The sequence below is a fragment of the Platichthys flesus genome, chromosome 4 (assembly GCF_949316205.1).
Source record: "Platichthys flesus chromosome 4, fPlaFle2.1, whole genome shotgun sequence".
Lineage (NCBI taxonomy): Eukaryota > Metazoa > Chordata > Actinopteri > Pleuronectiformes > Pleuronectidae > Platichthys > Platichthys flesus.
Window position 1 is genome coordinate 7,870,583 of NC_084948.1, and position 13,444 is coordinate 7,884,026.

The window sequence follows — 13,444 nt, forward strand, 5'->3', positions numbered from 1 at the left end:
GTGGGGTCGTGTGGGGATGTTCATGTATTGGTAATGGGTCACTAGACCATTTTTTTTACAACAGCAGAAAAATGTACAATCAAGAAATAAATGTCTTTAATGCACATTGTAATTGGATCCCATTAAAACATCAAAACCCAGACAATTACAATGACAGACCAGGACAAAGGTTTGACGTCATAGAGAAGTTATCCAGTTTTAGGTTATCATGATACACTTCAGGTTTTTCTGACAAAATACAAGCACCAAGTCAAGGCTTGAGTTATAAGCTGTAATAAAAAAACAGCAGTTGTAATCTTTGTGTGAGGTTAAACCAGTCACCAAACCACATTCGACTATAGAGTATTATTGACATTTCTCTGATGAGGTCTTTCCAATGTAAATACCTCATACGTATTAGTTTGGCCTCCAGTCGCCACACCAGGATGAATTTCCAGTTTGATTATTTAAAAAAAAGCACTATGTGATTAGGGGAGAAATTTGGTAAATGCTCAAGAGCCTATTCTATTTGATGTCAGTCCTATTCTGTGTACGTCATTTGTACAATACAAAATAAAATTTCAGTTTTTCTCTTGAAAATGTATCTTGTTCTGGAAAGTACACAATTGGAAACAAATGGAAAATACAAAATCAAGGGAAAGAACGAAACCCAAATATATTCCATTAAAAAAAGAACACGAGCACAGTTAATCAGATATGTTGCTTTAGACACAAACCACACGTCTTTCCCAGTGTTTTCAAACATAAGGACTGAATAGGCATAAGCAAGAATCATACAACCCCAAAACTGTTTTCACAAATGCAGTACATAAATACAAACAAATGTTTTACAATAATCAGCTCTTATTAAGAGCAAATTTATTAGGATATGTGTGTTAAATTCTCGACTATGCCCATCATGCTGGTCTAGGTCCAGTGGCCGAGGTGAGTAGACTGAGTTTGTTGAAGGAAGACAAATCTTCCTGTATCAGAGAAGTGCCTGACAAGAGAGAGAAAAAAAAAAATCAACCGTCTTATTCCTGTTCAACATTCTAGGTGTTAAACTGATCCAAAATAAAAGTGAAATACTCACTGGGTGAATCCATCAGCTGCAATCACTTGGCATCATTTGCCAAGCCTTTAACTTCCTTACCGGCCCTCAACTATGACATGGAAACAAACATAAATGTTATGACCTACATACATAAAAACATATATTCAGTGTCCAATTTTTTTAGGATCACCTGTATAATCTGATGCAATCCAGTATGACTGTTCTCCCAAAAAAATTCTACTTTCGTAGTGCCTGTATTGTGAACACTATGTGGAAACTATCATGGCTAATGGTGTTGTGTTAATAATAATAATAATAATAATATTAATCATCTTTATGGGTATTGCACATTTCCCTACCAGATGTAACCACTAAAATTTAGCACTGAACCATAGAATCAGAAAAAAATCATTTTACAGTAAATAAAGGTTTGTTAGTCACAGTAAAATGACTTAAGACAGCTCAAACTGCTAAATAACCATTGCATAAGAAAATAAAGCATATAGAAATAGCACAGTACATTCAAAGCTATGTAAAGGCTTGGGTGTAGAGAGATGTCTAGTGAGCTGGCGTGTTCTCACTCCATAAGATCTATGCTCGAAGAGGTACTCACAAAGAGAAAGTTCAGGCGCACGCACAAGCACACACATACACACACACACACTCAGAACAAAACTGTCAATATTCACATTACATGATAATATCTACATCAGTCATGTGATCTACAGTTGCTAGTCCCTGACAGGACCTTTTTTGTGTTATATCAATGCAACAACGCATTGTGCTTGAAAAAGAAAGTGTTTTGGTTTTGAGTCGTGCAGTGTACAGTTAAATAAGCTTATTCACCGTATCCAGCTCATTCTTTGTCTCATCCTCAATGTGTCGGATGTCATCCATGGACAGGTCGATCCAATTGTCGATCCAGCAGAACAGCTGTCTGTGGAAGTTGGTGAAAATACGCTTCTCCATCTGGACAGAGCAGGCATGTACGAAAGACAGCGTGAGAAAACTCCAGAGAAATAGTAGTGTGGTAGTGTGAGCTGCATATAATGGTCACAAAAAGGTATGTGGGTATCAAAATGCCATACTGATAAAACAAACAACATTGTTGTACCTTATGAATTGTTTTCTCCAGCTTTGTTTGAAATCCACGCCATTTGCATTCAACGGAGACTAGCTTGTAGGCACACATATGCGGACAGCTGGAGTTGTTAGCGAGCTCTTTCTGCAAAGGCAAAGATGCACAGATTAGATAAAACCCACTTTTCAGGCCTTTAAACTCATATTTTCCTGTATTTATTTAACTTAATGAGCCACAGTGAGGAGTAGTACCTTCCAGTCAGGGCCAAGAGGTCCTCTACCTGTCTTCTCTGACTTAAAGATGGCTGGGTCATGTTCTGGTTTGTAGTCCTAAAGAATGAAGATAACCACATCAATGACATTCAGCATAGCTATGACAAATATAAAGCAACATAATAAGCAGCACATCAATTACACTAAATGTTTTAGTTCATTTGAATCAAATATCCATCAGGGAAAAAACTGATCCCTGCTCATTTTGAAAACACATGCAATTTTTTTTTTTTTTTTACTTACACCTGGATTTATGTCTTTTCTCTCAGCTATGTCGAGGTAAACAATTTCCCGCTCTGCGTTTTCACATCCATGTACCTGCAGCAAGGCAAAGGAAACAACTTTGGTCAGGTCAGTTTCTGGTTAAAAAAATACACACACGAACACTTCATGTTTTCTGTTAACCATAACTTACTTAGTTTCGCTCATCAGCTCAATCACATTCACTAAACAACATGTACAGCTGGTGCTGGTTGAAATTGAACCACAGTACTGAACAGGGATCGAACCACTAATGCACTAAAGCCTGGGAGCTTGATTATATATATATACATGTTATATTCATCAATTGTGCAGAAATATTTGTGAATTTCCACCTATTTAGCTTAATTTCACCTACTGCCTCTGCAAGAGGACCCAATCCTGGACTTGAATATAAACAACACTGTCCCCCTCCACCAAGATTGAAAAATCAAGGCTTCAAACCCTCTATGACTTTCAATTTGATTTGCAGCTCTTTTAATAACAAGTTCAGCATTATAAATGTATTAAAGTTTTATGATACTACTTCGGCTTTATTTTATTAGTAAGGTGTGATAAAAATAGAAGCAAAGCAGCAGAAAAATTTACAATTGACTACAGTTCTTGGCGAGTGAAGCAATGAAGTTTAATGCAAAATAGTTATCCTTGTTTAAACATTGTTAATGCTAACATATATATGGTGGGTAAGTTATGACCATAACTGGCTACTAGACTTACATTTTCCTGATCCCCCATATCAGGCTTGTGCCACGTCTCAATCTTGATTAGGAATTTTTCTCCCATCCAGGGATTCTGTAAACATGGGAGAGATACATGATACATCCATCCACAACAATGCTGGAATCGTTACATTATCAATTTCTGTATCAAAAAGTAACTAGTTAAAAAGGGATCCTAGCTTTTGAGTTGCTTTTATTTGTCTGCTTCAATTCTCTTTTTAATGTGCCCATTCATCAGCTTTATTACTTCTATGTCCCTGAGACCCAGTTTGCATCTGGACAAAGGTCATATCTAAGTCACAGCTGAACTCAAGAGGCCTTCAAGTCCACTCTAGCTCAGCAATAATGTGTTAGCAGTGAGAAATAAAATAAAAACTGTTTGCCCCACAATTATGCCTCAAGACAATAGGCAGTGACTCTGCTGCTAGTGCTCTGGATCCTCATATATAACACAGTGCCTGGGATTCATACTAAAAGTGTACGTGCGCACAAAAGGCAAAAATGTTGTGTCCAAAAAAGTGAGAATTAGAAAGAACGATAAATACAAAAAACCTGGAAAAAATATATATATATTACTTAACACTGAATGTGAGATAACTTGTATCGCCTGTACGTTTTTTTTATCTTCTAAAGCTGCAAGATTATTAAATTCAGAGATAATCTGAATTTAAGATTATACACAGCTGTGTTGCAGCTGTGATATCCCGATTTTAACAGAATTATATTTACTTAATGATTAAAGGAGCCTCGATATGTAGAATTGTAAATATACAGCGTTAATCATACCACACACAGACCAGAGGGTGTGTAGTGGGATGGTTTGGTTCTGTCAGGTGGGTCTGTGTAATCAGTCATCATGGGACAATGAAATAACTTCATTATATATTTCAGGAATAAAAAACAAAGGTGGAACATTTTAACAATAATAATACAGATAACCGTGATGATTATGGTCACAACAATTGTAAAACTGAATATCACATTGTCCATCTCTAAATTGGCCCATACTTAAAATAAACAGTTAAATGCAATAAACAAATGTAGAAAGTTTGGTTTGATTTGAACTGTCATTTAAGAATACTTACTGTAAGGACTGCATCAGAAGACAGGTTGGACCGTGATGGAGAGGGGGGAGGATAAGAAAGAGAAGGAGAGACAAGGTTTTAGCTGATATTCAGATTCAAAGCATCAAGTTTGTCAGCTGAGACATTCCACAACGCACACAGAGGAACTGTGGAAGGTCACCAAACACAGCTGGTGTTTACTGTACAACGGGATGACAAGATGCGGACAGGGGACGAGATGCTGACTAACTTAAAGCAGTGTTAAATTATTAACCCTCAGTCAACATGGTACGTGTGTGTGGGGACTCACTGGTTTTGCAGTAAGGATATGCGTTCCAGGCCTCCTCATGAATCTCCAGAGCACCAGTCGGAGCTAGTGCACTTATGAAACCTGGCACTTTACTGCAGAGTCACAAAGAGAAAGAATGAAAAAAAAAAAAAACACACACACACACACACAACGCCACAGATACATATTAGGAATGCTTTTATAGCTTAACAGAATTGCTTTCACACAACTTCTTAAAGGTTGTTTCTGAAACACTTTTTATCTCATCTGTGGAAAACCTCTTCACTTCCCGACAGCCATAAAAAAATAAAGTAAAAAAAAACGGTGTCGGAGGTCCTTGATAGTATCTCAATGATCAATGAATACATCAGCCAATCATTTAATTCGATCAGATTGAAATGATTGGCTGTTGTACCGGTCTGTCATGAATGGATCTCCCTGAGCGCACCCTGCCTGTGATCTCACTGCACATGACCACACTCTTCAGTCGGAGAGACATAAACAACAGAGACAACAGCCGAGGTCAGTGAGAGAGTCACGGCAAAGTCCTCATATAACAGGTGTCAGTGCAAAGTCATGTGTTTTCGGGGGTTTGGCTTTGACAAGAGGGCTAAAGGATGGGATGTATCGGTTGCATATTCAGTGCTTCCCCTAAGAAACTATTTCTGCAGCATGTGTGTGTGTGTGTGTGGGGGGGGGGGGTGTCTGTGGAAGATGAACGGATCCTGACGCAGCAGCAGCAATAATTATGTATCTGCAAATGTAGGGGAAACACTGATAAGTGTAGCCAATCGAACCTTTAAGCTTTAATCAGTGTGAGATATGAAGTGCACAGCCAACCTCTGCAGGTAGTAGATCTTGAGAGTGTACTGTCCCTTCTCTCCATCCTTCTCATAGGGTTCATTTTTCAACACCTTCACGCCCTCTCCTCCGCCCGTCTCATCCTTACTGGCCTGAGCTACTGCGTACAGCTGGCCCACTTGGTACTGGAGGGAGGAGAGAGTAGAGGGTGGTTATCGTTGTTTACAGACACTTTTATACATAATTAATTTAATCACTTTAATCTCCCCTAGATTATGTGCTGGTGCTTCAACCTCCTGGACAAAAGGAGTCTGTGAATGCCCCACATTTCCTCAATATTACAAAACAGTTTACAATCTGAAATGTTCGGTCTTTATTTTATTTTAACTTGTTGTTAAATGTTTCAGAATCTCATTATCAGCTATGTTACGCTGATAAACTCTGTTTACAGCTTCTTCTGCTGCCCCCAAGTGGCCAAATATTGAATTCGATGCTTACGATTTCCTCATATGAAAAGGCGGCCTGATGGTGTTTTATTTATTTGACAACATTATTCCAACTTGATAAACTAAAAGCGACTGATTCCATGATAAAACACCAACTAGCTTCTACATTAGTTCTAGCCTCAGTACGCAGAGCAGCTCACACATTGCAGAGATTTTGGTAAAGATGCAATGCAACTTCGAATGACACAACAACGACCACAAGGGTGACACGACAAGATGGAAAGACACGTTCAAAGAGGTAGTTGTAGGAATTCCTCTGTCCCCTGTTCAGCATTTCATGTGAATGACCGTGAGTTAACCATTTTCCTTTATCACAGACACAGACTTCAGCATTAAGAAACTGCAGAGTAAGCTTTGCCTGCTCTCGTCCTCTTCCTCTTCGTCTCCCTCCTCCACCCCCCACAGTTCAAGCTCTTCCTGACTCGGGCGCATGTGTTGTGACACTGGAAAGTGTGACTCACATGACCGGTGCTGCCAGCCCGGCTGCTTGGGAGTGTCCCTGAGTGTGTGTTTGATTTTGTGTGTGCGCAACGCTGAGAGGTTATGTCCTGCTAGGTGCTTGTATTGAATGGAGGTGCAGTTTGCATGTGGCTAAAGTGACATTAAAAAAACAATAATTTAAAGAGAGTTGTGAAATGTGATGACGTCCCAGGCACAACAACTTGATTACAGGGAAAGTTTTGAAACACACACCAGGCAGACGCTGATTGACCTTATGAATATATAAATATGAATAAGACAAAGTGCAAACAGACAGTGATAGAGTATTGTCTGAATGAACAGGCCCCGGTCATATGAGGAGCCTATAGCTGTGCCTCAGCTTCACACTGTAACTTTGCAGTTTAGAATTTCTAAGAACGCTTTTGTAGTTTTTGCCAATTATACAAACTGATGTCAGATGCCCCTAAAAATAGATTATGCTGTAATGGAACTTACTCCAGTAATGATCACGTTTATATGTTATCCACATCATGCATTTTATGATCAGTTAATGTTCCTTATTAGATTAAACCTGCTTACTTCTCATTATAAATAATTATTATTATTGATTACAAATCTTCTGATCAATCAGAAAAAGTTGTGGTTTGAAATTGTCAAACAGAACTTTACATGAATTCACTACATGCAAAGTTATTGAAATAGGATCAGTGATACAGTATGATAGGGAAGTGGTGTTAGAATGAAGGAGCCACTATGGCTTATCATGTTGCCAGGATTTATTCAACACGGAAACTGTGTGGAATTGTGTGAAAGCTTTAGAGACGTTAAAACCAGTTGACCGACACAAAAATGTTGTCCTCCTCAGATACAGAGTACTGCTTCAGGCTAGCAACCTGTTCTGGTAGCTGTGAGATGCTCAGCCCTGCCACTTGAGCATGAACTCAAAAATGTGACTCGTCGTGAAGAACCAGTACGTCTTCCCTTTGTCGAGATGTAATTACCGACCTGTAAGAGGAGCTCGGAAGACGAATTTCGGCTGTGAACAATAAAAACTGGCTGAACCTGAGCTGAGGTCCTCACGAATACTAAAAACATGTTGAGGCTGTTTCTTCAGCAGAAACCTGTGAACCTGCTGGTTCACAACAAGGGAGACTTGATCCCAACTAATAATTGTGTTATAATTAATGGGAACACAAACAACTGGAGCATTTCAGTCACACGTAAATAACCGACAGCATGACTCGACTGTTCCAGAAGAAAAGAAATCTGTGTCTGCTTGTTGAAACATGTTTAAAGCCTAATCTGTCCACCAGTCTTTCCATACATAGCTGTAACTATGTAACTTAGTACTATGTTCTAAGTAACTATGCAGTAATTTTGCACTTCATTAATGTAATTTCATTTTATATTTGATCAACCAATGAAAAACGACATGCTTTCTGCTACACGTTCGATGACTCAGGGCCGTATCTATTAATAGGCCTTTTTCTCGACCTTGTTTAGAGACTGGAAACAGTGTGACTCCACCAGAAGAAAGTCAAAGTGTGTTTCGATAATTGTCTAAACTAAATGGACATTTTTTTTTACTGTAGTTTAATTGACAAAATAAAGTAAAAGACAAATGAAAATGATTTGCCTCTAAACCTAAATGTCCATGTTCAATGGTTTTCACAAGTACCTCTGATTCTACAAATATAAAATAAAATAAAAATATCTCTGACTAAAAGTAAAACATAACAAAACTTTATTATATTAGAAATTGTAATGTTGTTTTGATGCACACATTGTTTTGTTATACTCCGACCTGTTGTTTTACGTAACTCCCCCCTGAATTTTTTCAAATTCTGTTGCATCATCACTTATGACGGCATACTGAGATTACACAGCACACACCTATTCCATTCATTTCTAATCCAGCTCAAGTTGCTATAATGGTTTCACTTCATCCCTCAACAACACAGGAATTCAGAAAAAAACATCTTAACACTAAAACGGATCAGAGGGAAAGCTCATTCACCCAACTGTGATCATGTGGGTGAGTGAAATCCTGGGTACTGCTCGGAGTGAAGTTATGGAAAAACAACAGTTCAGTGTTGTATGGAAGGTTTCATTATAACCGGAATCAAGCATTGGCCATTATAGTAAAAGCAAAGGGGTCGATAGTTTTCCCATAGAGCACAAATCGAATCAGATGGCAGAAAAGCACATACCTCCGCCAAGTAAATTCAATTAAACCTGGCCCAAATTTGGTGCAGCTTGATTAAATTCAATCAAGCTGCACCAAATTTCACACGCTAATAGATATCAGGTCCCAGTTCCAGTAGTTTTGTGTAATCGTTCTTACAAACCTGGACCTGATATGAAGCTACAGTTAAGTGTCGCAACTGCAAGGGCATATAAAGGCAGTCTACTGAGACTTATTGTGGCGCGTGCAAAACCTAATCTGCTCTGCTGTGCCTGTAATCAGGCAGTAAGATCAGATGCTGAAATACTGTGTGTCGATCAGCAGCCTGGAGGATTTTAAACAGCAATATATGAAGGAGGAAAACTGCAGAGAACTTAGTGTCAATGAGAGAGAAAAATAACAAAGGATTTATCAACTGACACCAGAGAGATTGCTACTGAACATGAGAAAACCCCAGCAGGGAAATTTGTGATTTAGAAGAAGTGAAGGCAATTCCTCAAACACTTTTTGGAATACAAAAGGTCTATGGTTCAGTGATTCTCTGCGGCACAACCGTCTGAACGTAGCTTTACCAAACATTTGAGGTTGAATAGTTCAACTGGGCCCTTTACAACACATTACATAATATCGATGTCCGTTATCATGACCTGTGCCTGTTTAAAACAATGAGTAACTAAATGAGTCCTTACCTCCTCCACTGACACAGGCAGGACGATTCGGCTACAAGAGAGAGAAGACAAAAGGAATTAACTCACAGAAAGACATCTCACCATTCAGAGCGGATCTACAGCGTGTGGATCTAAGCTCAGCACGTTGGAGAGAGCGACAGGAACAATGTCGACGACAGTAAGACTGTTATTCAGGAGTGACTGACACAGCAATGTTAACACCACACCTCTGCAGGAATCAATCGAAACTTTACTGGTAATGTATCCAAGCATTCTGCGGCCGGCACATGCAGCCACAAAAACAGCAATGATAACAATATGTGTGTTTGTGTGTGTGTGTGTGTGTGTGTTCTTTGTGTACCCGTCTCTCTTGCCTGAGCCCGTACAATAGCTAATGAATCGCCACCTGTTGCCAGTCTTGCAGGGCCTGAATATTTCATGACAACAGATCAGAGTAGGAGAGGAGGCTCCCCCGAGCATGAACTTGAAGGCTGGTGTGGTGAAAAGGATACTGTGTATGCTGTGTTACCCGGCACCGTTTACACAGCACGGCCATAATGTTTCACCAGAAGGGTCCAGTTCAATTTTTGAGACACGGGAGAATCATCCGAAGCCCCATAATTCATCATGGCTGACTCTTTACACAGCGATCATGTGACAGCCAGCCACTGAATGATGTTCCAGCAATGATGTGCATGAGGCAGGGCTGTCAACCCCCCCGCCTGGCTCAGGAGTTACAAGGGAGTAGTTTTATGTCATTTTGAATGGACTGCTAATTCATTCACTTATTTTGATCAATGGCAGGTTTGTTATTTTTCTGACTTAAATCCCAAAGAAGAAAAAACATGGAAAGAAGAGGAAGTAGATATCACCTCTTGACTCGGGGAGCAGTCAAGAAGAACAGGCTGATCCAGTGGATGATGGTAATGCACCTTGACAGTGGTTGCCACCCCGGCAAACAACAATAGATACCTGATATTTGCTGGGCTCAATGACCCCAAGTTCTTGGCACACATTTTCCAACTTCAGGGGAACTTTTCAAAATACATTTACTGGCATTTATGTATTTTCTGCACGTCAGAGGAATTCTCCACCTCAGTGCCTCAGAGAACCAACAGAGTGACTGGACATGGCAGTGGATCGCACCCATGATTTTCTCCTCACGCCAAATGTTCACTGAGCTGTCAAAACGATTTAACCCAGTTCCAACGATTATTCCAATAGAGAGGTAAACCTATCCCTGACCTAATTGACATACACGCAATACAAACTCACTTAACTACAGCATCTGGGCAGTGTTGCTCAAAATGAAGATGAATTATAATTTGAGTTCCGATGGGCGGTCTACATAAACAAACCACGCAAGGTGAGGAAGGGCTCAGACAGAACGGTTGCGTTTCCCAGTCCACCCGTCTGTAGTGGTGACTGGTTTGAGAAAGGCTGAACTGGTGAACCACAGGGAAAAGGCTCGTTTCTGTCTGGTAGCTGAAACACAAAGGAAGTTGTGATACTCACTATTCAGTAATCAGCATGCTGACGGTGTCGAAGCCCAGAACAAGAGAGTTTCACTGGGATCACGGAGCTCCACTGGCCGGTGGACGGTGTCTGTCAGCCGGACTCCACTTCCTGAAAATACCGGCTAAGTGGACGGAGGGGCGGGGCTTAGACTCAGGGGGACACACCCACCTTCAGTTTCAGGTAACGTCGTGCTGCGTTCACGTGCAGTTGGTTAATCATTCTCAAGTCTTTACGTCCGGAACTTGAAGGTGTGATCATAGCTTTCACCAGCAGGAAGTTGACGTTACTGCTTCCACTGCCACTGATTCTACATTGAATCTCCTTTTAAAGGCCTATCAAATCTTTTACTACTATTTCTACTAATATCTGCTAAATTATAATCCCACCTGACGAAGATTCCTCAGTAGAGTCCACACCTCCAACCAGGGCCCAACAGTATGCCATATGAAACCACATTAAATTTCAATAGATCCAAATTTTTATTTTTGATCTACAGCAAATTGTGCACACTCATAAATATCAGTCCCTTATACATCACAATCCATGAATTATTCTCTGAGAAATCAACAAAATGAACAACACCTTATCTCACAATCCCTGGATTCACCTCCTGATACAAGTTTCGTAGTAATCCGTCCAGTAGTTGTTCTATAATCCTGTCTACGAACACAGACACACAATGACTTCAATTGGTGACACACAAATCTTTTTCTTTTGAATCAAAAGTCATCAATTGTGTTAATATAACTTTAATTTACGTGTAACTGACTGAAGTGACTGAAGACTAAAGTTGTTGAACAATTTTCTTATTTCTGAATTTCTTAATTTTCTTAGTCTCAACATTGACATTTGACTGAGTCGTGGGACGTAGCCACATTTTCAAGCTCTGATCATTCAGAGACCCTAAAGAGCCTGACCTGTTATTGTATGTGGTATCAGACTAATACAGTAATATGGTTACAGGTGCTGCCAGTATCAGTGATCCCAGCTTGAGCATTACTTCACGTGCAAGGGGAAGACACGGCTCCTTGTCTTCACAGAGGGTGGAGCAGCCTACACCCCTGTATAGACAAACCAGTACAGGGAGAAACCATCCACTCTGGTACAACCTGTTTACCTGACATGAGTCAGACGGTTTATAACCAGCCAGGGTGTTCTTCTATGCTTAAAACAATGCTGGGGACACCTTGTCGCTCCACAGGTTTAACCTCCTCATGTATCAGTGTATTTGGTATATATATTATTTATTAACTGGCAAACTCCAGATACAAAGAGCATAAAAGTGAGAGTCTGACCCCTGCTGCTCGAAAAAAACATCGTCCTTCCATGCAGGGTGAGAGGGGCATGTCACTTTTTTGAAAGAAGAAACATATTTATACAAATTATTGTGTTTATTTAGCTTTGTATATTGATCTGTTTTTTTTCTTCCTTTCAGTTGAAACAACATGATTTGAAATGTCAGTGACAATGGCTATACTGTGGCACAAGACAACAGATAATCATATACAAAATATAGGACAATGAAGATACATATCCTCGTAAACATTGGCAATAAAAATAAGAATGAAACTGAAAAAAAATACGGAAACATGATACAGAGTAGAAAAGATACAAAACATACATGCCAGAAGGGAAGTGGAAACAAGGCGTCAGTTTAAATCTCCATTTCTTATCATCACAAAGCAAAAAAACCTCCTCGACAAGCAAATTCTCACTCTAGGATTCATCTTCAGGGGACAAACAATTCATGAATTCACCAGTCAATAAGCCAAACTATACTGAAGAATCTATATCCTAGGAAGATAGGATCAGACCGGGAGGGTGATGGCATTGGGGACGGGTGAGTTGTTTAAGGTACCACAGTAAAGGAAAGTGCTGATCAGTTTCCAACTAAGGTTTCACATGTTAACTCTTTGCTGCATTATCACAATGTTACGGGTTATGTCAGTGAACGGAAGTTTGAGGAAAATAAGAACCTGTAAATGTGTCACAGAGTTCAGGATGGGTTACCGAGCAAATATTAAAAACTCAATGTCCAACACTAGCCACATTCCCAGGTAAACACTGCATCAGAGAAAATCTGTACCTGCCCGTCACCTCCTGTGTTAGCAGCATGTCAAGTAACACCAGCACACAGAGAGATGCTCTATACGGAGTCAAATTAGTGCCATAATGTAAGTCTAATGTATTATATTGGAATTGCAAATGGTAACAAGTTGTTCAATATTAATTGAAGACTTGTTCACATGTTGTATCTCTCCAGTACAAAACTGGAGTTTAGAGAGAGACGATACCACAACACAGATCTAGTGCCTGTATAAGAATCCCAGTGTAATCATTTGTCCACACTTTCCAAATACTGATAGAAAAACGATCCCTTTGTGTGTTTGTATCTGCAAAGTAAAACTAAAGATATACAAACTAACATTTTCAAATCTACTGTAGAGAGGGACATTTGGAAAAACATCCTAGGCCCTGGGGTAAATGCAATGGAGAACTGGATGGTTGATATCTGCTCTTTAGATATGAGTTGTGTACTTTTGTACTAATAGAAAAGTGTAAATGTATGGATAATGCAAAAACAACCACCCTATTGCGATCAGTAG

At 39.7% G+C, this 13,444-nt stretch overlaps 1 protein-coding gene across 1 annotated transcript; it reads right to left on the reverse strand.

Annotated features, from left to right (window-relative positions):
* Nucleotides 1-81: 81 nt before the first annotated feature.
* LOC133952226 (phosphatidylinositol transfer protein alpha isoform-like) lies at nt 82-10,979 on the reverse strand. Its single transcript, XM_062386584.1, has 12 exons — nt 10,836-10,979; nt 9,342-9,372; nt 5,560-5,705; nt 4,741-4,832; nt 4,452-4,459; nt 3,365-3,439; nt 2,630-2,704; nt 2,366-2,443; nt 2,148-2,258; nt 1,880-2,002; nt 1,073-1,142; nt 82-979 (listed from the first exon to the last, which is right to left on the reverse strand). Exons 1-11 carry the CDS (start codon nt 10,850-10,852, stop codon nt 1,095-1,097), a joined length of 804 nt encoding a protein of 267 aa, XP_062242568.1. The 5' UTR covers nt 10,853-10,979; the 3' UTR covers nt 82-979; nt 1,073-1,094.
* Between the last annotated feature and the right edge of the window lie 2,465 nt (nt 10,980-13,444).